This window comes from Taurulus bubalis (assembly GCF_910589615.1).
Source record: "Taurulus bubalis genome assembly, chromosome: 18".
In the NCBI taxonomy this organism is placed as follows: Eukaryota; Metazoa; Chordata; class Actinopteri; order Perciformes; family Cottidae; genus Taurulus; species Taurulus bubalis.
The window spans coordinates 1,255,813-1,278,164 of record NC_136606.1 but is presented as its reverse complement, the minus strand read 5'-3'; the positions used below and the strand labels follow the sequence as shown (position 1 = coordinate 1,278,164).

Below are 22,352 nucleotides of genomic sequence, written 5' to 3'. Positions count from 1 at the left end.
AGAGTCACAGTTATGTGAAAAAGGACTTCTTAGCCATAAGGTAGCTACCTCCCACTGCTGCCATTTGTACGCACGCACGCACACACACACACACACACACACACACACACACACACACACACACACACACTTCTTAAAAAGTTAGATGTCAACAACGAGCTCGGAGGTGTTCACCAAGGACAGCTGTGTGTGTGTGTGTGTGTGTGTGTGTGTTCCTACTTGGGGTGTGTGAACTGGTCCACCAGTGAGACCTTCTCCACCAGGTCTCCTCCGATGGAGCGGACCAGCTCGTAAAAGTCGTTCTCCGTGAAGCCGTGCTCTTCCTCCTCTTCGTCCCCGTTGGTCTGCGGCAGCCAGAAGGAGATGTGGTTGAAGAGGGGCGGGTACTTACTGAGGGGCTGAGGAGACAGTAAGGAAGACGCATTAATGAAGACGCATTAATGAAGTCGCATTAATGAAGTCGCATTAATGAAGACGCAGTAATGAAGACGCAGTAATGAAGACGCATTAATGAAGACGCATTAATGAAGTCAGAGTAGAAGTTCTGCAACTTTTCATATAAATACAAAGAAAATGGGACCAAATATCAGAGAAATTTCATTGAATTTAACGGAAAGAATTCAGACTTTTATGATGGAAACTGTCAATAAAAAGTGTGTTTTCTGCAGCCACTCTGCAATATGTTTCATTCATTTGATATTTTTTTAAACAAATTTAAAAAACAAGGTGAAACAAAAAACATTCCCACATTAAAAAGAGTAACATAAGTATTTTGTTTTTACTATTGAGGCAGAAGAAGAAGAAGAAGAAGAAGAAGAAGAAGAAGAAGAAGAAGAAGAAGAAGAAGAAGAAGAAGAAGAAGAGCAGCATGAGGAGAGAAGAGAAGGTAAAACACAAAGACAATAACACATTAAAACTTCATCAGAATAAAGTGGATATTTTATGCAGCGACAGACGGAGATTTCTCTCGTCTCTGACTTGTTTATTATCCTGTAAATAACTTTTCAGGTAGGTGGATGGTTGGATAGGTAGGTGGATGGTTGGATAGTTCGGTGGATGGTTGGATAGATAAGTGGATGGATGGATAGATAGGTGGATGGTTGGATCGGTAGGTGGATGGTTGGATAGATAGGTGGATGGTTGGATAGTTAGTTGGATGGTTGGATCGGTAGGTGGATGGTTGGATAGATAGGTGGATGGTTGGATAGTTAGTTGGATGGTTGGATAGATAGGTGGATGGTTGGATAGTTAGTTGGATGGTTGGATTGGTAGGTGGATGGTTGGATAGGTAGGTGGACGGATGGATAGATAGGTGGATGGTTGGATAGGTCGGTGGATGGTTGGATAGGTAGGTGGGTGGTTGGATAGGTAGGTGGGTGGTTGGATAGATAGGTGGGTGGTTGGTTGGATAGATAGGTGGATGGTTGGATAGGTAGGTGGATGGTTGGATAGGTAGGTGGGTGGTTGGATAGGTAGATGGGTGGTTGGATAGGTAGATGGGTGGTTGGATAAGTAGGTGGATGGTTGGATAGGTCGGTGGATGGTTGGATAGTTCGGTGGATGGTTGGATAGTTCGGTGGATGGTTGGATAGATAGGTGGATGGTTGGATAGATAGGTGGACGGTTGGATAGGTAGGTGGACGGATGGATAGGTAGGTGGATGGTTGGATAGGTCGGTGGATAGTTGGATAGATAGGTGGGTGGGTGGAGGGTTGGATATGTGGGTGGATGGTTGGATAGATAGGTGGATGGTTGGATAGATAGGTGGGTGGATGGTTGGATAGATAGGTGGATGGTTGGATAGATAGGTGGGTGGATAGTTGGATAGGTAGGTGGATCGTTAGATAGTTCGGTGGATGGTTGGATAGGTAGGTGGACGGATGGATAGATAGGTTGGTGGTTGGCTCGTAGGAATGTAGGGAGGTAGCTGGGTAGGGAGCTCATGAAGGAGGTATGCTAGTTGGTTAGATAGGGAGGTGGGTGGATAAGTGATTGGTTAGTTTGTTGGTTGGATAACTATGTGGATAGATAGGTGGGTGGTTGGATAGATAGGTGGGTGGGTGGTTGGATCGGTAGGTGGATGGTTCAATAAGTAGGTGGGTGGATAGGTGGTTGGTTAGTGTGTTGGTTGGCTGGCTGATTGGTTGGCTGGATGTATAGGTGGATAGATAGGTGGGTGGATGGTTGGTAGGAACGTAGGGAGGTAGCTGGGTAGTTAGGTTATGAGAGAGGCATATTAGCTTGTTTGTTGGTTAGATCGGTAGGCAGCTGGGTGGGTGCATGGATAAGTTAGTTGGTTGGTAAAAAGGTAGGTAGGTAGTTAGGTACAAGGGTAGGGATGTCGGTATCTTGGACGGTTTGTTGGTTGGTAAAGTAGAAAGGTAGGTAGGTGGTCTGATCTGTAGGTGATTAATTGGTTGGTAGATAGATAGATCTAAATAAGGGGTTGGTTGGTTGGTTGGGAAGGACAAAATTAATTATATTTCACATTGTATTAATATTTTAACAAACTACTGAAAATACTTTAGCATGGAAAGGTAAGCAGCTCTTGGTGAGGCAGGTAGAGAAGTAGACGGGTAAAGATATACGAGTAGAAACACTTAACTGACCAGAGGTGTCCACACAGAGGAGAGATGGAGTGTTCCTACTGAGCTCCTTCAACTCCATCAGCTTAGTGACACTGGCCAGCTCCCTGGTGTGTGTGTGTGTGTGTGTGTGTGTAGGTGTGTGTGTGTGTGTGTGTGTGTGTGTGTGTGTGTGTGTGTGTGTGTGTGTGTGTGTGTGTGTGTGTGATGGTAGATAAACATGGACACACACACAGAGCTTGTTCCCGGCAGTCACAGTTCATTACCTCTGGATCCAGGGGGCTGCGGAGGTTTTAATGGGAGAGGTGGAGAGTCTCTGCCCAGGAGAGGGGCACTGACCCTGGGCAGCAGATGAGCCGTGCTCCCCTGGTCCCTCTGGAGGAACCGGTCCATCAATAAAACTAACAAGACTGAGGACAGATGTTCATCCTCATATAATTGTCTTTTTATAGAAACATTATAATTTCTTCCTCACAATGTATTATTCTCCTCTCTTTCTTTATTTCCTTGTTTCCTACTTTCTTTTTTGTTCCTTCTTTTGTTTCTTGTTTCCTTCCTTCTTTCATTCTCTTCCTGTTTCCTTACATCTTGCTCCTCCCTCCTTCCCAATTGTGTTTTCTTTCTTCTTTTTTTCTTCATCTTTCTTTCCTTCCTTCCCTCGCTCCATTTCCTTCCTTCAAATCGTTTTTCCACTTCATTTAATTTTTGTTTCCTTCCTTCATTCTCTCCCTTTTTGTTTTTCCTCATTTTTAATATTTTTCTTACTTTATAAATTCTTACTTTTCATATCTAATTTCTTCTTCTTTCTCGTCTATGAATCTTTTATCTTCACGTCTCTATTGTCTTAGTTTCCATCCACCTGCTCTCTACCTGTTCCTCCTCTCATATATTCCTTCCTTCCTTCCTTCCTTCCTTCCTTCCTCTCCTCTTCTCCTCTCTGCCCTCCAACAGTCACTTGAAATGTTCTTCATTAGTGAAGACGCGAGTTGACAAAAAACACCTTTATAAGGAACAGAGTGACCGCTGTGTGACCCGCCAACTGTGTGTGTGTGTGTGTGTGTGTGTGTGTGTGTGTGTGTGTGTGTGTGTGTGTGTGTGTGTGTGTGTGTGTGTGTGTGTGGTCAGTACAAGTGAGTGGTGCCGGCTGATGTTTGCCCCGACTGTCAAGATGTTTTATACATGAGGTTAAGAGGCTAGAACACACACACACACACACACACACACACACACACACACACACACACACACACACACACACACACACACACACACACACACACACACACACACACACACACACACACACACACACACTTTAACGAGGAACCGTCAGTTTGAAGTGAAATCTGAAGAAGTTCATCACAACATTAAAATTAAATGATAATTACATTTTTATATAGATTTTTTTCCAAATGTTATTTCCATCCCTTTGTTTTATGTTTTCATGATTATTCTGATTTGTTTTATATTTGCTGTTTATTCTGTAAATCACTTTTTATTATTATTGCTCTTTTATTTTTATTGTAGTTTATTTTATTTAGCGGTGTTTTTACAATCTTTCTGCTGGTATTTTATTGATTTTTCATTGATTTTCATCTGCTGTTTATTTTTCTGTGAAGCATTTTGTAATCTTACAAAGAAAGTTAAATATCAGTACTATTATTATTATTAATAAATAAATTCTGCACTTTATTATTATTATTGTCATATTGTGTATTGTAATGTAATTAATTATATGTCCAATTTAACCATTAAAGACACTTCTGTTACTACATTTAAAAAACAATATTTTTATATAATGTGATTTTGTTTATATCTATAAAGTATATAACCAACAAATGAATATTTAAATACAAATACACACTTCTCTCTACTTTGATCTCAAACCCTGTTATAATCTCTCAGAAACTAGAGGAGGTTTAGCTACAAGAGGTTCAGGTCTTAATCTCTCAGAAGATATAGGAGGTTCAGGTCTTAATCTCTCAGAAGATAGAGGAGGTTAAGGTCTTAATCTCTTAGAAGATAGAGGAGGTTAAGGTCTTAATCTCTTAGAAGATAGAGGAGGTTAAGGTCTTAATCTCTTAGAAGATAGAGGAGGTTAAGGTCTTAAACTCTCAGAAGATAGAGGAGGTTAAGGTCTTAAACTCTCAGAAGATAGAGGAGGTTAAGGTCTTAAACTCTCAGAAGATAGAGGAGGTTAAGGTCTTAAACTCTCAGAAGATAGAAGAGGTTAAGGTCTTAAACTCTCAGAAGATAGAAGAGGTTCAGGTCCTAAACTCTCAGAAGATAGAGGAGGTTAAGGTCTTAAACTCTCAGAAGATAGAGGAGGTTAAGGTCTTAAACTCTCAGAAGATAGAAGAGGTTCAGGTCCTAAACTCTCAGAAGATAGAGGAGGTTAAGGTCCTAAACTCTCAGAAGATAGAGGAGGTTCAGGTCTTAAACTCTCAAAAGATAGAAGAGGTTCAGGTCCTAAACTCTCAGAAGATAGAGGAGGTTAAGGTCTTAAACTCTCAGAAGATAGAGGAGGTTCAGGTCTTAAACTCTCAGAAGATAGAAGAGGTTCAGGTTTTAATCTCTCAGAAGCTAGAGGAGGTTCAGGTCTTAATCTCTTAGAAGATAGAGGAGGTTAAGGTCTTAAACTCTCAGAAGATAGAGGAGGTTCAGGTCTTAAACTCTCAGAAGATAGAGGAGGTTCAGGTCTTAAACTCTCAGAAGATAGAAGAGGTTCAGGTCCTAAACTCGCTCCCGGCTTCCTGCTCGTACCTGGAAGACGACGCTCTGCTGGATGTCCTCCACGCTGAACTGCTTCAGGAAGCGTTCGTCCTGACTCCAGAACAGCCGGATGTCCGGGATGCCGTACAGGACCATGGCCAGCCTCTCCAGGCCGAGGCCGAACGCCCAGCCCGCCTTGTTCCCCGCCCCCGCTGCAGGAAACACAAACACAGACACGTAAACAACCTCTACCACCTTCTGTTTGGCTCGGTGTTTAAAGCAGACACTTTAAGACTAAGCTCATAGTGGACGGACCCAGTGGAGCGTTCAGCTAAAGAGACGTGTCCACCAGCAGGTGAGACCACAGACTGAGCTAAGAGATGTCCACCAGCAGGTGAGACCACAGACTGAGCTAAGAGATGTCCACCAGCAGGTGAGACCACAGACTGAGCTAAGAGATGTCCACCAGCAGGTGAGACCACAGACTGAGCTAAGAGATGTCCACCAGCAGGTGAGACCACAGACTGAGCTAAGAGATGTCCACCAGCAGGTGAGACCACAGACTGAGCTAAGAGATGTCCACCAGCAGGTGAGACCACAGACTGAGCTAAGAGATGTCCACCAGGAGGTGAGACCACAGACTGAGCTAAGAGATGTCCACCATGAGACAAACACAGAGACTCCTGATGAGTCTTCATGTTGTGGACGTCTACAGACTGAGGTTGTAACCTCTGTAAATAATAATAACCTCTTTAGGTGCTGATGTGTTGAATCCTACCATCTAGTGTGAAACTAAGCAAACAATGAGCTGCACAACGAGTACCGGATTAAAACAGACGTGTACATGAATTAAAACCATTAAGAAGTAGCAACCAGTTAGAAGTTATGTATATAAAGTGAATTAAAACCATTAAGAAGTAGCAACCAGTTAGAAGTTACACACTACCACTCAAAAGTTTGGGTTCACCCAGAAAAATTCTCAGTTTCCTGCTTGGAATATTCTTCATTTCTAAGAACAAGAACAGACTGTTGAGTTTCACATGGAAGTTCTCTTTTTCTGGCCATTCTGAGAATATAATGAACCCACAATGTGATGCTCCAGATACTCAACTAGCTCAAAGGAAGGACAGTTTATAGCTTCTCTCCAGCATCACTGTTTTAGTTGTGCTAACATAATTGCACAAGGGTTTTCTAATCCTCCATTAGTCTTCTATGATGAGCAAACACAATGTACCATTAGATCACTGAGTGATAGTTGCTGGAAATGGGCCTCTATACACCTATGTAGATATTTCATTAAAAACCAGACGTTTCCACCTAGAATAGTCATTTACCACATTAACAATGTATAGATTATTTATGATTCACTGATTCACTCAGGACTCAGGACTCAGGACTCGTGACTCGTCCTCGTTGCTCAACACTTTAACTCAACGCTCGATGAACACGCAGCCTTCGCCTCCCACTCGCTCTGCTGCGGCGGCGGCGTGCACGGGCACTCGGGCAGGCGTCGGTAGCGGAGATGCTAACCGGCAACCAGGAAGTGTTCAGGAGGTTTGAAGACGGTCGGACCGTCAACATCTCAGTTATTCATCTTTTGTTGATTGTGTTCCAGTTCTGTTGTAGTTTTACATCTTTATTTATCATGTAAACTAGTGGAGAACTTAACTGACTCGGTCAGTGTCTGCGGGGCAATAAGGTACAAATACTGTAAAACGACTCAATAAACAAATCTCTCAAACTGAACATAATCTTTGGGGATAAAAGTTTGAGTCGACTTTACTCCGCTGTCAATCACTCAGACAGAAAGAGAACGAAACTCCACTGCTCCGAGGCGGGTCGAAGCAAAGGGCAAACGCTCCGAGGAATAAAGGATTATGGGTAATTCTGAGGATTTCAGACGTCTCCAGCCTGGGACCAGATGAGAGGGAAGTGGTTTCTCTCTCTGGGACGGAGACTAATGGAGACAAACTGGTTTCCTCTCTGAAGGTCGAGTCCGTGACCTTGGTCTGGGCCGAGAGCCGCGGGTTAAGAAACGCAGCCAGAGATGTCGTTCTGGAGTTAATGAATTCAGGAAGAGGATCCCCTTTCATATTAAAATACTGGAGCGATAAGACATTTGATCTTTAAGAGTCTCATTTATTCCAGCAGGGAACGCTGAGCTACAGAAACAAGCGGTTTAAACACGCGTGTTTCAGGAGATTAAAGGGATCAGAGTTTAACAACGGCGTTCCTGCCCTTTCAAAATAAGAGCCTGAATAGCCGTGATAGTCTAGTTCTGCAACTCTGACTTCATTTCATTCATTTGATCATAAATCAAAAGCATTCACACACATGAAAACATTGACCTGTTGATGGACCTGAATGAAGAGTCGTTAAGGTTCATCCTGAGGGGAGCATGAACGTCTCAACCCACGAGATAGATGACTGTCAACCTCATGGTGGCGCTAGAGGAACGGTCAGGCGATCACCAGCTGGTAGGATTCATCCTCTAGGGAACATGAATGTATGGAATACATCTCGTGGCCATCAGTCTGATAGTTGAGATGTTTCAGTCTGGACCAAAGAGGTGACCAGCTGACCCCACAGTCTAAACATGGACAAGATCCATGAAGCACAAAGACGATCAGTGTTTCTACATATTTACATCCAGAGTGGAACACTGAATCTATTGAAACTAACATCATGAACATGAATCCTCTTCTTACCGTCCAGTCTCACACCAAGTCTTACAATCCCTCTAAGCCGCCGCCTCCTCCTCTGCTTCTTCCTCCTCCTCCTCCTCCGCTTCTTCTTCTTCCTCTTCCTCCTCTTCCTCCTCCTCCTCCTCCTCCTCCTCCGCTTCTTCTTCCTCCTCTTCCTCCTCCTCCTCCTCCTCTGCCTCCTCCTCCTCTGCTTCTTCTTCCTCTTCCTCCTCCTCCTCTGCTTCTTCTTCCTCTTCCTCCTCCTCCTCCTCCTCCTCCTCCTCTTCCTCCTCCTCCTCCTCCTCCTAGCTAGCTAGCGCTGCTGCTAGCTCCCTGCTGCTACCTCACCGCTGCTGCTGCTGCTACTGCCTGCGTCCCCTCTGCCCAAGTCGGGTGTCGGTTGTCGGGAAGCTAGCAGAGCGCTAGCGGAAGATAGGGGGGAACTAGCATGAGCGCCAGCTGGCTACAGTGGGGAGCTAACGGGGACACTGACATAAAGGTCACATCACACATGAAGGGCCAACATGTGATGAAGACAGCAGGGATGTTGGAAGAGCTCTGATGCGTCTCAGAGGCAGAAGTAAAGCACAGCTCTGCGGGCGACACCGGGGAAGTCGGGTCTACAAAGGAAAGAGCCTGACCCAGGAGATCATCGCTCACGTCTTCGATCAACAGAAACATTGGTTTCTTTTAACCACGACCGCCATCTTTCTCCGACCTTAAACAAACGGTTTTAGTTTCCTAAACCAAACCAAACCTCCACCATCGAGGCTGCGGATCAGATCTGACATCCAACCATTTCCTTGCCGGTCTCCTGGTTCTCCGGGTTCTCCGGGTTGGTTCTGTGTGCTGCTGGAGCCCAGAGGAGAAACATTACGTGTCGCAGCAGAAAGAAAGAGAGCCAATGAGGCAGAGATTAGATTCCTATATTATCACTTCCACACAGATCTGATGATGAGTTGTGAGCCTCAGGCTGTTCTGGGGTCAGCGCCCGGGTGAGGAGTGGGCGGAGAGCAGCGCCGGGTAATCTGGACATTTTTCTAAATATTTGTGCGTGGGGGCATTCAAATGGTTCTCCACTAATGAAGAAACACACCCACGAGCGCACACACACAACCACACACACACACACATACACACACACACACAAAACAAGAGGCGGGTGGCGAGCGAGCAGAAGAATTATCTGTTTTGATTGGAAATGCTTCTGCTTATTATGATGATGTGTAACACACACACATATGAGGGTGTGTGTGTGTGTGTGTGTGTGTGAGTCCACAAAGCGCCCGTGCATCATGCAAACACACACACACACACACACACACACACACACTTCCTCCTTTACTTCCTGGTGGTGTCGCTCCTGGTCCAATCAGCAGATGGGGAATGTGGTTTCTATGCTAATGAGCGTTGGGTCGAGGGTCGCAGGAGATGAGGGAATAAATCTCCACTTCATGAGAACGCAAAATCAATCAAATATGTGACCCCTCTCTTCCTCTTCCTCCCCTTTCTTTTCCTCTTCCTGCTCCTCCGTCACCTCCTTCCTCCTCTTTTGTCTTCCATTCTCATTCATAAATCTCCATCAGTATTCTCTCCGCTCTATTCTTTCATTTATCCCATCTTCATATTTCAATAACTCCCCCTCGTCGCTCCTGCCTCCCATCGTTTATCCTCCTCTTCATCACAATGCTCTCCGTCTCCAGAGTCTTTTCATCTCGTCTTTCCTCAACAGAAGCGATCAGTAAAAGCATCGTGAGAAAAGGTGACTTTTGATAACCAAAATGATGACATCATCATAAACAAACCAGCAGACCGACTAACTAACTAATTGATATTTGAATCCTCAGAGAGCCGCAGTGAAACAAAACACCTGATTGGGACACGCCCTCTCCATGCATCTCATCATAACTGTGAAACCATGAATCCTCTCTGGTCAGACCCTCATCCTGCTTTTCTTCTCTCATCGTGTTTAATCAATGTGTTTGAATCCCCTCATCTTTTCCGTCCCCGCTGTTGGTTTTAATTCCTCCGTGATAAAACATCATTTCTCGTCTGCTTCTCCCCTCCCTTCCTCTGTCTCCATTCCTTCTAATTACATTTGCCATACATATATTTATGGCTGCATTATTAGAGGCAGTGCGGCGGCGGTGGCTTTAAGCTGCAGGATTGTGATGAAGTGTAATGACTGCAGCCGTGAGAGGAAACACCTCGTGTAATGAGACGGGGAGACGGCAGCTTCCTGCAAGTGGAACCTGAGACGTTGTAATGCCTCTTCAAATATCATTTAAAACCAGATCCACCCGATAAATGAGAGTGGAACCAAAGCAAATAGAGAATAGACTAAGCTGTCCGTGACACCAGGAGGAGTTCTCACAATAAAGCTTCATTCATCTCTTGCCACGTCTAAGGAAACGAATCCCTGACAAACTCGGAGAAACATTGTTTTCTAACTTGGAAGAAGGAGCTCAACCAAAACAACCTTTTAGTGGCCGACAGGCTGCAGCTCGGAATGTCGCTGGTTTTCTCCTCAGCAGGTATTTCTAACGGCTGTCAAATACTAAAATATTCAAATACTGCAATGCTCATTATGCACCAGCTCTCGTCTTGGAGAGGTGATGGGAAAGAAAACAACTAACCAACCAACTCTAAGGACCTTTCTTCTTCCTGAACTTGTCTCCTTCCTAGAGAAAGACAAAGATGTGGGCCTTCAGTCTGGAGGTCTGGATTAATAACTGGAGGATAGATGGCTGGTTCTGGTATGTAATACAGGTCTAAAAACTGGACATGAGGTGAAGGAACGGTCAACATATTGGATATTTAGAACAGGAGAAGGACTGGTCTACGAACTGGAGGTCTGGGTGTAGAACTGATTCATGCAGGACATGTTGGGAACAGGACCGTCTTATAAACTGGGAAATGGTGTTCCAGGAGAGGTCTGGTTTATAAACTGAAGTGGAAGCATGTCGGACTGGTGAGGAAAGTGGGGTTTTAAGGGGTCAGATTGGTTATTTTTCTGGGCTTGTGGTACTGGAAGTTGGACTGATCTAAAACCTGGAGACTGGATGTTTGAGGTGAAAGACTGGTCAATAAACGGGGTTCTTGGGGATTTACCACTTTGTGGTTTAGGGTTGAGGACTGGTCTTTGAAGGCAGCGTTTGGGGGTGTAGGACTGGTCTTTGAAGGCAGCGTGTGGGGGTGTAGGACTGGTCTTTGAAGGCAGCGTTTGGGGTTGTAGGACTGGTCTTTGAAGGCAGCGTGTGGGGGTGTAGGACTGGTCTTTGAAGGCAGCGTGTGGGGGTGTAGGACTGGTCTTTGAAGGCAGCGTGTGGGGGTGTAGGACTGGTCTTTGAAGGCAGCGTTTGGGGTTGTAGGACTGGTCTTTGAAGGCAGCGTGTGGGGGTGTAGGACTGGTCTTTGAAGGCAGCGTGTGGGGGTGTAGGACTGGTCTTTGAAGGCAGCGTGTGGGGGTGTAGGACTGGTCTTTGAAGGCAGCGTGTGGGGGTGTAGGACTGGTCTTTGAAGGCAGCGTGTGGGGGTGTAGGACTGGCCTATTAACCAAAATGTGAGCGGTAGGAGTGATGCATCACCTGGATGTGAGGGTGTACAAATGGTTGATGGATGGACGTGTAAAACTGGTCTAGAACCTACATGTCTTAACAAAAACTAACTTGAGGTTTGGCAGAGTAGAACTAGTCTGTAAAGGTTTTAGGTCTATGAACTAAAGATGGACAGTGTGAAACCGGTCTATAGTCTGGAGAGGTGGGGTTCAGGGCTGTCTTCAGAGAGACGTTGGCGTGTCGGACTAGCCACCAGACTAGAGGAGTAGGAGTGAAGTATGAGCCGGCGTTTCCTGCCCAGAAACAAGCCAAACCTCCAGTGACCACACGCCCAGACACCGGAGTTATAGACGTGTGCACTTGAAGGTTTGGCAGCGTGGAACTGATCTATGAACTTGACATTTGAGGTTTCAGGACTGGCCTATAAACTGAAGCTATGCGCTGATAGATGACGGGTGTAGGTCTTTAAACCGGAGCCGTTAGGCGGCATGACTCGTCTATAACCTTCACACGTGAGGCTCCAGACTCCACCACAGCCGTGCACAATCTGCAAATCTCTGCAAGCATGTATGCATCAGTTCAGAATGTCAGAGCGCCTTTCTGCTGCATCACATCTGAGCCTGTCATCCCATCTGGATCGGCTCAACCGCCGGGATCAACAGCCAGTCTGTGAGCTGGTGAACATCATCCAGAGCTGCCGGCAGATTAACTGACAGCGAGGCTAATGAAGAGCGCTCAGCGCGAGAAGATTCACACTTCTGACGCATGAGGCGCTGACGTACAGGCGGCCAAGAAGAAAGCTGGGAAAGACGCCTGACTGCTGCTCGAGAGTCAGTCTGAGAGCGTATGTGTGTGTGTGTGTGTGTGTGTGTGTGTGTGTGTGTGTGTGTGTGTGTGTGTGTGTGTGTGTGTGTGTGTGTGTGTGTGCAGAGCATCATTGAACTGAGCCGCAGTGTGGCACAGACGTCAGCCAAAACAGATTGCACGACACAAAACGGGGATAGATGGCCTGAGAGCAAACATCGCTGTGTGTGTGTGTGTGTGTGTGTGTGTGTGTGTGTGTGTGTGTGTGTGTGTGTGTGTGTGTGTGTGTGTGAATGTATGTGTGAAGAGACAACCCCCAGCCCTCCCTCATTTTACTCTCACTCAGCTCTGCAATGCCAGGCCTCCTCCCTCAGCCAATGAGGGAAGCTCGGTGGTTTCGGTGGGGGTTGTGTGTGTGTGTGTGTGTGTGTGTGTGTGTGTGTGTGTGTTTGTGTGGCGGTATCGGCGTCTGTCGATGACGTCACTGTGTGACGGTCACGTGACGCGTGACAGCAGCTGTGATGCGTCTGCAGACTTGTGTGTTCAGAGGATGTGTCGCACAGAAGAACATGAAGGTGTAAATATGAAGTAACAACTTTAATCCCTCCCCGTTAAACACTTTGCCATTCGTCACGAATTCTGAGCTGAAACTGGGTTAGAACATCAGAGAGAATTGGACTAAACAAAGACTAAATCAGGCTCAAGCTGCAGAATATATTCTACTAAACTAGGAAAAGCTCCACAGAACACATCTGACCATTGGAGCGACTCAGAGCTCCAATGGCTGCTTTGTTCCTGCCAGCTGTCAAAGAACCAAAGAACTCCAGTGAACATCAGACTAACCAGAGTAAAGATAATGGTGAACACTGGACCAAACTGGGCTCAGACACCAGAGGATACAAGATAAAACACCAGTGAACATTGGACCAAACCAGTCCTCAGTAACCAGCACATGTTTGGACCAATTTAGTGCCAACTAACCAGTGAATAATAGATCAAACCAGTGCTAGTTAACCAGTCAACATTGGACCAAACCAGTGCTACTTAACCAGTCAACATTGGACCAAACCAGTGCTTCTTAACCAGTCAACATTGGACCAAACCAGTGCTTCTTAACCAGTCAACATTGGACCAAACCAGTGCTAATGGATATTGGACGAAAGCGTGTAAATCTTTCCCTGTTTGAATACAATAACAGATCGCTTAAATAATCCCTTTCCATCAGTGTGTGCTGGGTAACTGCTTACATTTCAAAATAAAAGAACCTGTGATAGAGTTGCTGCCATCAGTCCCAGTTCCAGACAGCTGCTGTGGGCCGGTTAGAGGAACACGTTAATACGAAGCCCTGGGAGGCTCATCTCTTCACCTCCCTCCCACCACCCCATCCATCACCATCCAGGTCCTAAATGGAGTATTGGCAGCACCCACCCGTCTCCCAGCCGATGATTAATAGATGGAAGCTCTCAGAGGCAGCTCTCCAGGAGGGGAACGCGGCCGCAATGCAACATGGGAGTCCAACGGGCAGAAACACAACGGGACCGGACCTCAAAATGATGCAGGAAGATACAACAAATGGTGCGCAATTAGAAAAGGTGTTCGATTTGGACTGAGATGATTTAGCAAACTAAAATGTACACAAACTAAAACAAGCAGCAAAGTGGAACATTTATTAGAAAAACGTGAAACAAACATCTCCAAACGTCATCTCTTCACGATCGTGTTTCATCTTTTCATGGTAGTTTTTTAGATAGAAGAAGAAGGAGAAGAAGAAGGAGAAGAAGCAGAAGAAGAAGGTGAAGAAGAAGAAGAAGCAGGAGAAGAAGAAGAAGCAGAAGAAGAAGAAGCAGAAGAAGAAGCAGGAGAAGAAGAAGAAGCAGGAGAAGAAGAAGAAGAAGCAGGAGAAGAAGAAGAAGAAGCAGGAGAAGAAGAAGAAGAAGAAGAAGAAGAAGAAGAAGCAGAAGAAGAAGCAGGAGAAGAAGAAGAAGCAGGAGAAGAAGAAGAAGAAGCAGGAGAAGAAGAAGAAGCAGGAGAAGAAGAAGAAGAAGAAGCAGAAGAAGAAGAAGCAGAAGAAGAAGCAGGAGAAGAAGAAGAAGCAGGAGAAGAAGAAGAAGAAGCAGGAGAAGAAGAAGAAGAAGCAGGAGAAGAAGAAGAAGAAGAAGAAGAAGAAGAAGAAGAAGAAGAAGAAGAAGAAGCAGGAGAAGAAGAAGCAGAAGAAGAAGAAGCAGGAGAAGAAGAAGCAGAAGAAGAAGAAGAAGCAGGAGAAGAAGAAGAAGAAGCAGAAGAAGAAGAAGAAGAAGAAGAAGAAGAAGAAGAAGAAGAAGCAGGAGAAGAAGAAGAAGAAGAAGAAGAAGAAGAAGAAGGAGAAGAAGAAGAAGAAGAAGAAGAAGAAGCAGAAGAAGAAGAAGAAGAAGCAGGAGAAGAAGAAGAAGAAGAAGAAGAAGAAGAAGAAGCAGAAGAAGAAGAAGAAGAAGAAGAAGAAGCAGAAGAAGAAGAAGAAGAAGAAGCAGGAGAAGAAGAAGAAGAAGAAGAAGCAGGAGAAGAAGAAGAAGAAGCAGAAGAAGAAGAAGAAGAAGAAGAAGAAGAAGCAGGAGAAGAAGAAGAAGAAGCAGAAGAAGCAGGAGAAGAAGAAGAAGAAGCAGAAGAAGAAGAAGAAGAAGAAGAAGCAGGAGAAGAAGAAGAAGAAGAAGAAGAAGAAGAAGAAGAAGAAGAAGAAGAAGCAGAAGAAGAAGCAGGAGAAGAAGAAGAAGAAGCAGAAGAAGAAGAAGAAGCAGAAGAAGAAGAAGAAGAAGAAGAAGCAGAAGAAGAAGAAGAAGCAGGAGAAGAAGAAGAAGAAGAAGCAGAAGAAGAAGAAGAAGCAGGAGAAGAAGAAGAAGAAGCAGAAGAAGAAGAAGAAGAAGAAGAAGCAGGAGAAGAAGAAGAAGAAGCAGAAGAAGAAGAAGAAGAAGAAGAAGAAGCAGAAGAAGAAGAAGAAGAAGAAGAAGAAGCAGAAGAAGAAGAAGAAGAAGAAGAAGAAGCAGAAGAAGAAGAAGAAGAAGAAGAAGAAGAAGAAGAAGAAGCAGGAGAAAAAGAAGAAGAAGAAGCAGGAGAAAAAGAAGAAGAAGCAGGAGAAAAAGAAGAAGAAGAAGCAGAAGAAGAAGAAGAAGAAGAAGAAGAAGAAGAAGCAGAAGAAGAAGAAGAAGAAGAAGAAGAAGAAGAAGAAGAAGAAGAAGAAGAAGAAGAAGAAGAAGAAGCAGAAGAAGAAGGTTCTCAAACTCTGAAGAAACTCTGAGTCCATCAGAAACATTCTCCATTTGGATATGAATGTTTTTGGCATCAGGATGTTGGGAATACAAAACGTTTGCCTAGAAGAACGATTACATCTGCTTCTCAACACATCCTGAACAGAGAACCCATGACCTTTATTTCTACACAGGTCATGTGTTCTCTTCCCCGTGTGTCTTACTGAAGTTCACAGTTGGTTCTTCCTCGTCTGCTTTAAAGGACGAAGTGAACCTTCAGCCAGACGTTGGAGCCAGAAACACGGACGAGAGATGAAAGAGAGGACGTAGTTCATTCAGAGGCAAACGTCACTCAGCTGGATCTGTGTGGAAAGTCTTCAACTCTTTCAATCGGCCTCCGGTAATAAATATGGATTATGAAAACAATACAGTGTGCCGCCTGCTATCGAGCTTCTGAATTAGTGATGAGGAGGACATATGCAGAGTGATTGGTAACCAGGCAACAGCAGGTTTACCTCCAACAGATCAATGAAGACGAGGTGATCAATTAAAACAACTTCAACACCCACCAGTGGTCCACTGGACCATGATGCACTTCTCTGATTCCTTCATAATACGTGTTATAATAATATATAATACTATTTATAAATACATATAATAATAATATTTATAATAATAGTATAATTATAATAACAACAACACTATATCATTATATTTATAATAATAATGAGCAGATCTGACCTGCTTCTAAATAACTAAAACATGGTTTGTCTTATGAACCACGAAGGAACAACGTGAAGATCTCGTTCACGTTGTCGACGCCACATGTTCAGCGCTTTGCAAATTAATATTCCACTCATATTTCGGTTTACATGCAGACGTAAAGCGACCTCCTGCAGCTCCAACGTTCACCTGATGAGACGTGGACCTCTGGGAGCTTCTCCTGGTGGGAGGAGCTTAACCCGCTCTACCAGCTGGACGCTGAAGAACACATGGAGCCATAAATCATAAATCACCAGCAGGTCAGTATTGACTGTTGAGTCAGCAGCTTCCTGACCACGCCGTCAAGTCTTAGGACGAAAGCAGAAAATAGACATCGTGTTTTTACTGAAGTCGTGTTCGCTGCCGAGTGGGCGAAAAAAACACCAACATGAGTCATGGTTCCACAAATACTGTCGTTGTTTTGATTTATACCCACGAAACACACAAATACTCAGATGTGTGACGCAGCTGCCCACACACACACACACACACACACACACACACACACACACACACACACACACACACACACACACACACACACACCCCAATCAGCCAGAGCTCAGGCTGTAATTACGGGCGGGTCAGTGGAGCTCACACAGCTTAGAGAACTGATCCTGTTGAGTGGAGGTTAAGACTCTTTGTCATCCAGACGGCTTATCAACCCTGAACACAGAGACCTTCGTCTAGTCCTGGTCCTCTGTAGACCTCAGTCTAGTCCTGGTCCTCTATAGACCTCAGTCTAGTCCTGGTCCTCTATAGACCTCAGTCTAGTCCTGGTCCTCTATAGACCTCATCTAGTCCTGGTCCTCTGTAGACCTCAGTCTAGTCCTGGTCCTCTATAGACCTCAGTGTAGTCCTGGTCCTCTATAGACCTCAGTCTAGTCCTGGTCCTCTATAGACCTCAGTCTAGTCCTGGTCCTCTATAGACCTCATCTAGTCCTGGTCCTCTATAGACCTCAGTCTAGTCCTGGTCCTCTATAGACCTCAGTGTAGTCCTGGTCCTCTATAGACCTCCGTGTAGTCCTGGTCCTCTATAGACCTCAGTCTAGTCCTGGTCCTCTATAGACCTCAGTCTAGTCCTGGTCCTCTATAGACCTCAGTGTAGTCCTGGTCCTCTATAGACCTCAGTGTAGTCCTGGTCCTCTATAGACCTCAGTGTAGTCCTGGTCCTCTATAGACCTCAGTGTAGTCCTGGTCCTCTATAGACCTCAGTCTAGTCCTGGTCCTCTATAGACCTCAGTCTAGTCCTGGTCCTCTATAGACCTCAGTCTAGTCCTGGTCCTCTATAGACCTCAGTGTAGTCCTGGTAATGTAATTAGTAATTTAAAGAAGAACAATTATAAATGAATTAGAAGTTTATACACTACTATATATAAAAACCACTAAAGTAAAGTTATGCACGATTCATAATGTGACTGCATCTCCATGTTTCCATGTCCTGTAGAACTCTCTCCTCTTTCTTCAGCCCGTCTGCTCGGTACAACATCGTCCTCTCTGGACTACAAACTGGATAATGAGACGAGAACATCACCGGCAGACGGAGGGAAATCCCCTCAAACCTCAGCGAGTGTGTGGACTCGTCTGCATGTCAGAGTGTGTAGTTGTGTGTCAGTGTGTAGTTGTGTGTCAGTGTGTAGTTGTGTGTCAGTGTGTAGTTGTGTGTCTCTGGCTCTGCAGATATAAACGTCTGTCTGCCTCTCCATCTGTCTCCTCCATCACCGTTGGGAGATGTTGAGGAGAATCCGATCCTCCTCCTCCAACTGGAGATAAACGCTCCTCTGTAGAGACAAACTGATAGCAGCTCAAGTTCTGCATTCACAACCCAACACGCGTAAAAGAACAGAAGCATCAGCATGAAATACGTCATATTTATACTGAAGAGAAAAACGATTCATTTTGCAGAAGCTTTGGGGAGACTGTAGCTTAGGGGGATGAGTGGTCGTCCCGAAACCGCAAGGCACCCGGTTCGATCCCCAGTCCCCCCCAGCTCACATGTCGAAGTGTCCCTGAGCAAGACACCCAACCCCCAGCTGCTCCCCGGGCGCCCCACAGGGCCGCCCACCGCTCCCTAATCAGGGATGGGTCAAACGCAGAGAAGAATTTCCCCAAGGGGATTAATAAAGTGCATGTTTCTGTTTTTTTTTCTTTTCTGTACACTTCTGTAAAGCACAGATACAGAACAGATGTTTCTTAAACACGTTTCATATCAGCCTCGCATCGCGCTCCACTAGAGTACTGGCTCTGGTGAGGGGACACATTCAGGTTTGTGTATAATTAATATTCAGGTTTGTGTATTATTAATATTCAGGTTTGTGTATTATAAATACTTGTGTATGAATAATAATAACGCAACAACGTAACATAAAATGACAGAGTAACAACGCAGTAGCGCAACAACGCAGCTACAACAACGTAGAGCAACAACGCAGCTACAACAACGTAGAGCAACAACGAAGCGCAACAACGAAGCGCAACAACGTAGAGCAACAACATAGAGCAACAACGAAGCTACAACAACATAGCAACAACAACGTAGCGCAAAAACATAGCGCAACAACGTAGCGCAACAACGTAGAGCAACAACGTAGAGCAACAACGAAGCGCAACAACGTAGAGCAACAACGTAGAGCAACAACGTAGAGCAACAACGAAGCGCAGCACTACATTGTAAAGTAACAGTGTGACGTAGTGTAACAAAGTATCAATGCAACGTGACGTCACAGTGTCACGTTACACGGACCTCCTTGTTTCCTCTCCTCTCTCCTGACCTCGCCTCCTTTCCTCCTGCAGACCGACAGGCTCAAAAAGAGAAGAAGAAATGAGACGAGCCGTTTAAGGCGTCAGACCTGATTAATCGCTGGCAGAGGAGGTGAAGTGATTCCAAACAGTGATTCAACCTGAGCGCTGCGTAATGAGAAAAGAGCCCGGCTGCCTTCAGCCTAATACAGACGTCTACATGTTAATTAGACTGGCACGCCTGAGTGCAAGGTGTGTGTGTGTGTGTGTGTGTGTGTGTGTGTGTGTGTGTGTGTCTCCTGAGGACCCGTGCTGCTGACGGTGGTTCTCAGTCTGTAGACTCGATCAGAGAGAAGTAATAATTGAATCTCTGCAGCGAGCAGCTCATCAGGACAGGAAGTGGGATAAAAGAGACGCTCCGGACTCGTTCTACATTTTGTCTTTGGCGCCTGCTTTCAGAACAGCCTCATCACACACCTGACACCTGACACCTGACACCTGACACCGCCGCTCAGGTGCGCCTGAGAGTGTGTAGAGGGCTGCATTAGAAAGAATCCTCCTGCAGGGGAACTGGAAATAGATCATGAAAAGATAACTTAAATGAACCTGTTTGAATAAAGTATGAGGAGTATGTTGATGCGCAAAAAATACATTTACTCAATTATACGCGGCATGTTGAGGTACTTATACTTTACTTTCCTCCACTACATCTCAGATGAACATATTGTACTTAATATACTAAATATAATGACCAAAGTAATCATGATGCTTATTTATAGGTTAAGCTGCACATTTACAAGATGTAACATTTAAGTGATGACCTCGTTAATCATAATTATTCTGCATAATGAGGACTTTTGGTACTTTAAGTACATTTACGTGCTCATTCTTTGATTCTTTTACTTGAGTAATGGTTTGACTGCAGTACTTTTACTTGTAGCTGAGTATTAATACTTCCAATAAAGCACAAATGAGTCCTGATGCCATCCCATGTTTCCCACGAGGGCTTTTACTGTGAAGCAGCAGCAACAGGAAACGTTGCGTTAGCATCGGCAGTGACAGAATATAAATACATCTGTAGCCATATTAACAATAACAATCTACATAAGGATGATTCTTAATTCATAGTTTTACTTTGTTTCCCCCACAGATTGTTTATTTATGTGAAGGACTTCCTGTCTTCCCATCACTCTATGAGGAGGAGTTTTAGTGAACATGAATTAGAACCAAAGTATGAAGCGTTCATGACATTCCCTCCACGCCGTCTGCTCGGTGGTGACAGGTGCTTAAAAGCCTCGTCAGAGTACCGTAACGTCCGACGGGACATTAAACGCATCATCAGTCTGATTCAGGCGTTATTCACAGGGTTGTACTGCAGGCTGCTGCCGCCAGCATCGCCTGCTGGTCCATCATCATTGTGATCAATAGGAAAAGGTCTCCGATATTTTCAGGTCTAGAATTATTACTCAATAATCAATAAGCAGCCTCTGCACATATTGTCTCCTATGGAAAGGGGATTAAGTGTTAGGTCATAAACTGTCTGTTGCTCAGGATTGAATCTCAAAGCATTGGAACTTTATCGTCGAGTCACAAATCAGGATTTATGAATACGGCAGTTATGTTTCTTCTGTGACGAATCCTTTCGTTCATAAACGTCTAAACAGAAATGAGGATGAACGATATCCACAAATGTAAACCTGCGTATCCACCAAGCGGCCGCTTCATTTCACGTTTGAGCTTTTGAGTTTATGAGCCTCTCAGGATTGTTGACGGTAAACTATTAGCTTTAATTTCCACAGACAACGATTCCAGCTCTAAAACATTTAGATTTATGTATTTTTAATAGACAGAAGCTTTACAAGGAGGAGCATCCGTCATTGTGTGGAAACCTTCTGGTTGGAACAGAGACAGAGAACCGGAGCTCCTGGAGGAGGACGTCAACGCCTCCAGACAAGAACATGAGAGGAACACCAGAGCAGAGGATCATTAGGCTCCTCCCCCTCACTAGAGGAAGACACGGCCGTGACCTTCTCCCCCTCCTCGTCTTCCTCAACTCCCTCCTCTTCTCTCGGTTTCACAACGAGGAACAAGGATGTTCTGTCGGCTCGTCCGCTGGAGGATTCTCTGTCCTGGTTCTTCAACACGCGTTCAGGCTTTAGTGGCTGTGAGGAGCGGAGTGTATGCCGATATGATATAATATATAAGACGGATTGGTTCTTTATTCTTCATTCAGGAGCAGGACTACAACCTGCAAAACTACTAAATAATGAGGAAGATGACGCCCAGCGAGACACCGACTGTCTGTTTATTTCTTTTTCAGGACGTTGCGTCACATACGACTCGAACGGCGGTCTCCTGGTTGAAGGTCCCGTGTTTGTTGGACCGATGGACCTCCGCTCCGCCAGAACTCAGCGTCGTTCCCCGGCTCGTAGACTCTAGACCTCCAGACGCGTCAACAGGGTGATAAAAGTGCCAGATGTTGAGATTCACCACAGTTCTGATTAATACACTTTTGTTTCATCCAATGAAGCAGAAGAGCTCCAATAAAAAGAGATTTGGGCTGATGGAAAGATGGCTCCATCTGGGTGGTTAATGGGTGCACTGGTGCTGCTGGTTTAACGGCCGCCTGACAGGAAGCTGTGAAGCCTGAATACTTAAAGGTGTTTTATCAGGACCTTCCGTTGTGTGGTGAAGCTTCCTGTCCGAGGTTAGCTTCACCAATAGCCCTGAGACGTATTTTAGCCTTTAACCTCCTGCAGGTAACCGCCGACAGACGGACAGGAGCAGCGCTGGTTTCCCGTCCGCTCTGCGGCGCCTCGTTACTGTCGTTTCTCTTCACTCGAGCCGACTCCGCTCAGCGGGAACATCCACATCAAAGCCCGGCTCTCAGATTAACCTTCTCGCCGGCGGCGAGCGCGGTGACGGCGAGGAGCACTAATGTTGAGTGAAGCCGCGAGAGTCGATCAGAGAGACGGCGTCAGAACGGGAGTTCATCATCCGGGCGCCAGCGATTCATCCTGAGAGACGGATGACGACCGAATACTGAGACATCAGCTGTGAGAGGAAAACGTGCTGCACCAAATATATATATATATATATATATATATATATATATATATATATATATATATTGCTCGGTTTTTGACCATCACCATCTTGGTTTTTGGCCATCGGCATCTTGGTTTCTAGCTGTCGCCATCTTGATCTCTGACAGTCGTAGGAGTAGTAGCAGTAGTAGTGGCAGTACTACCAGTAGCAGTACTACCAGTAGCAGTACTACCAGTAGCAGTA

General features: G+C 45.2%; 1 protein-coding gene across 1 annotated transcript in view; it reads right to left on the bottom strand.

The window, feature by feature from the left end:
• Positions 1-215: 215 nt before the first annotated feature.
• The window catches only part of fars2 (phenylalanyl-tRNA synthetase 2, mitochondrial), a gene marked incomplete at its 3' end in the record, with an annotated part of 31,482 nt that continues 9,345 nt past the window's right edge, over positions 216-22,352 (bottom strand). Inside the window, exons 7-8 of the mRNA XM_079234308.1 lie at positions 5,349-5,509; positions 216-398 (exon numbers count right to left, since the gene is read on the bottom strand). Of these exons, the coding sequence (XP_079090434.1) occupies positions 216-398; positions 5,349-5,509 (344 nt within the window). The remainder of the gene's footprint in view (positions 399-5,348; positions 5,510-22,352) is intronic.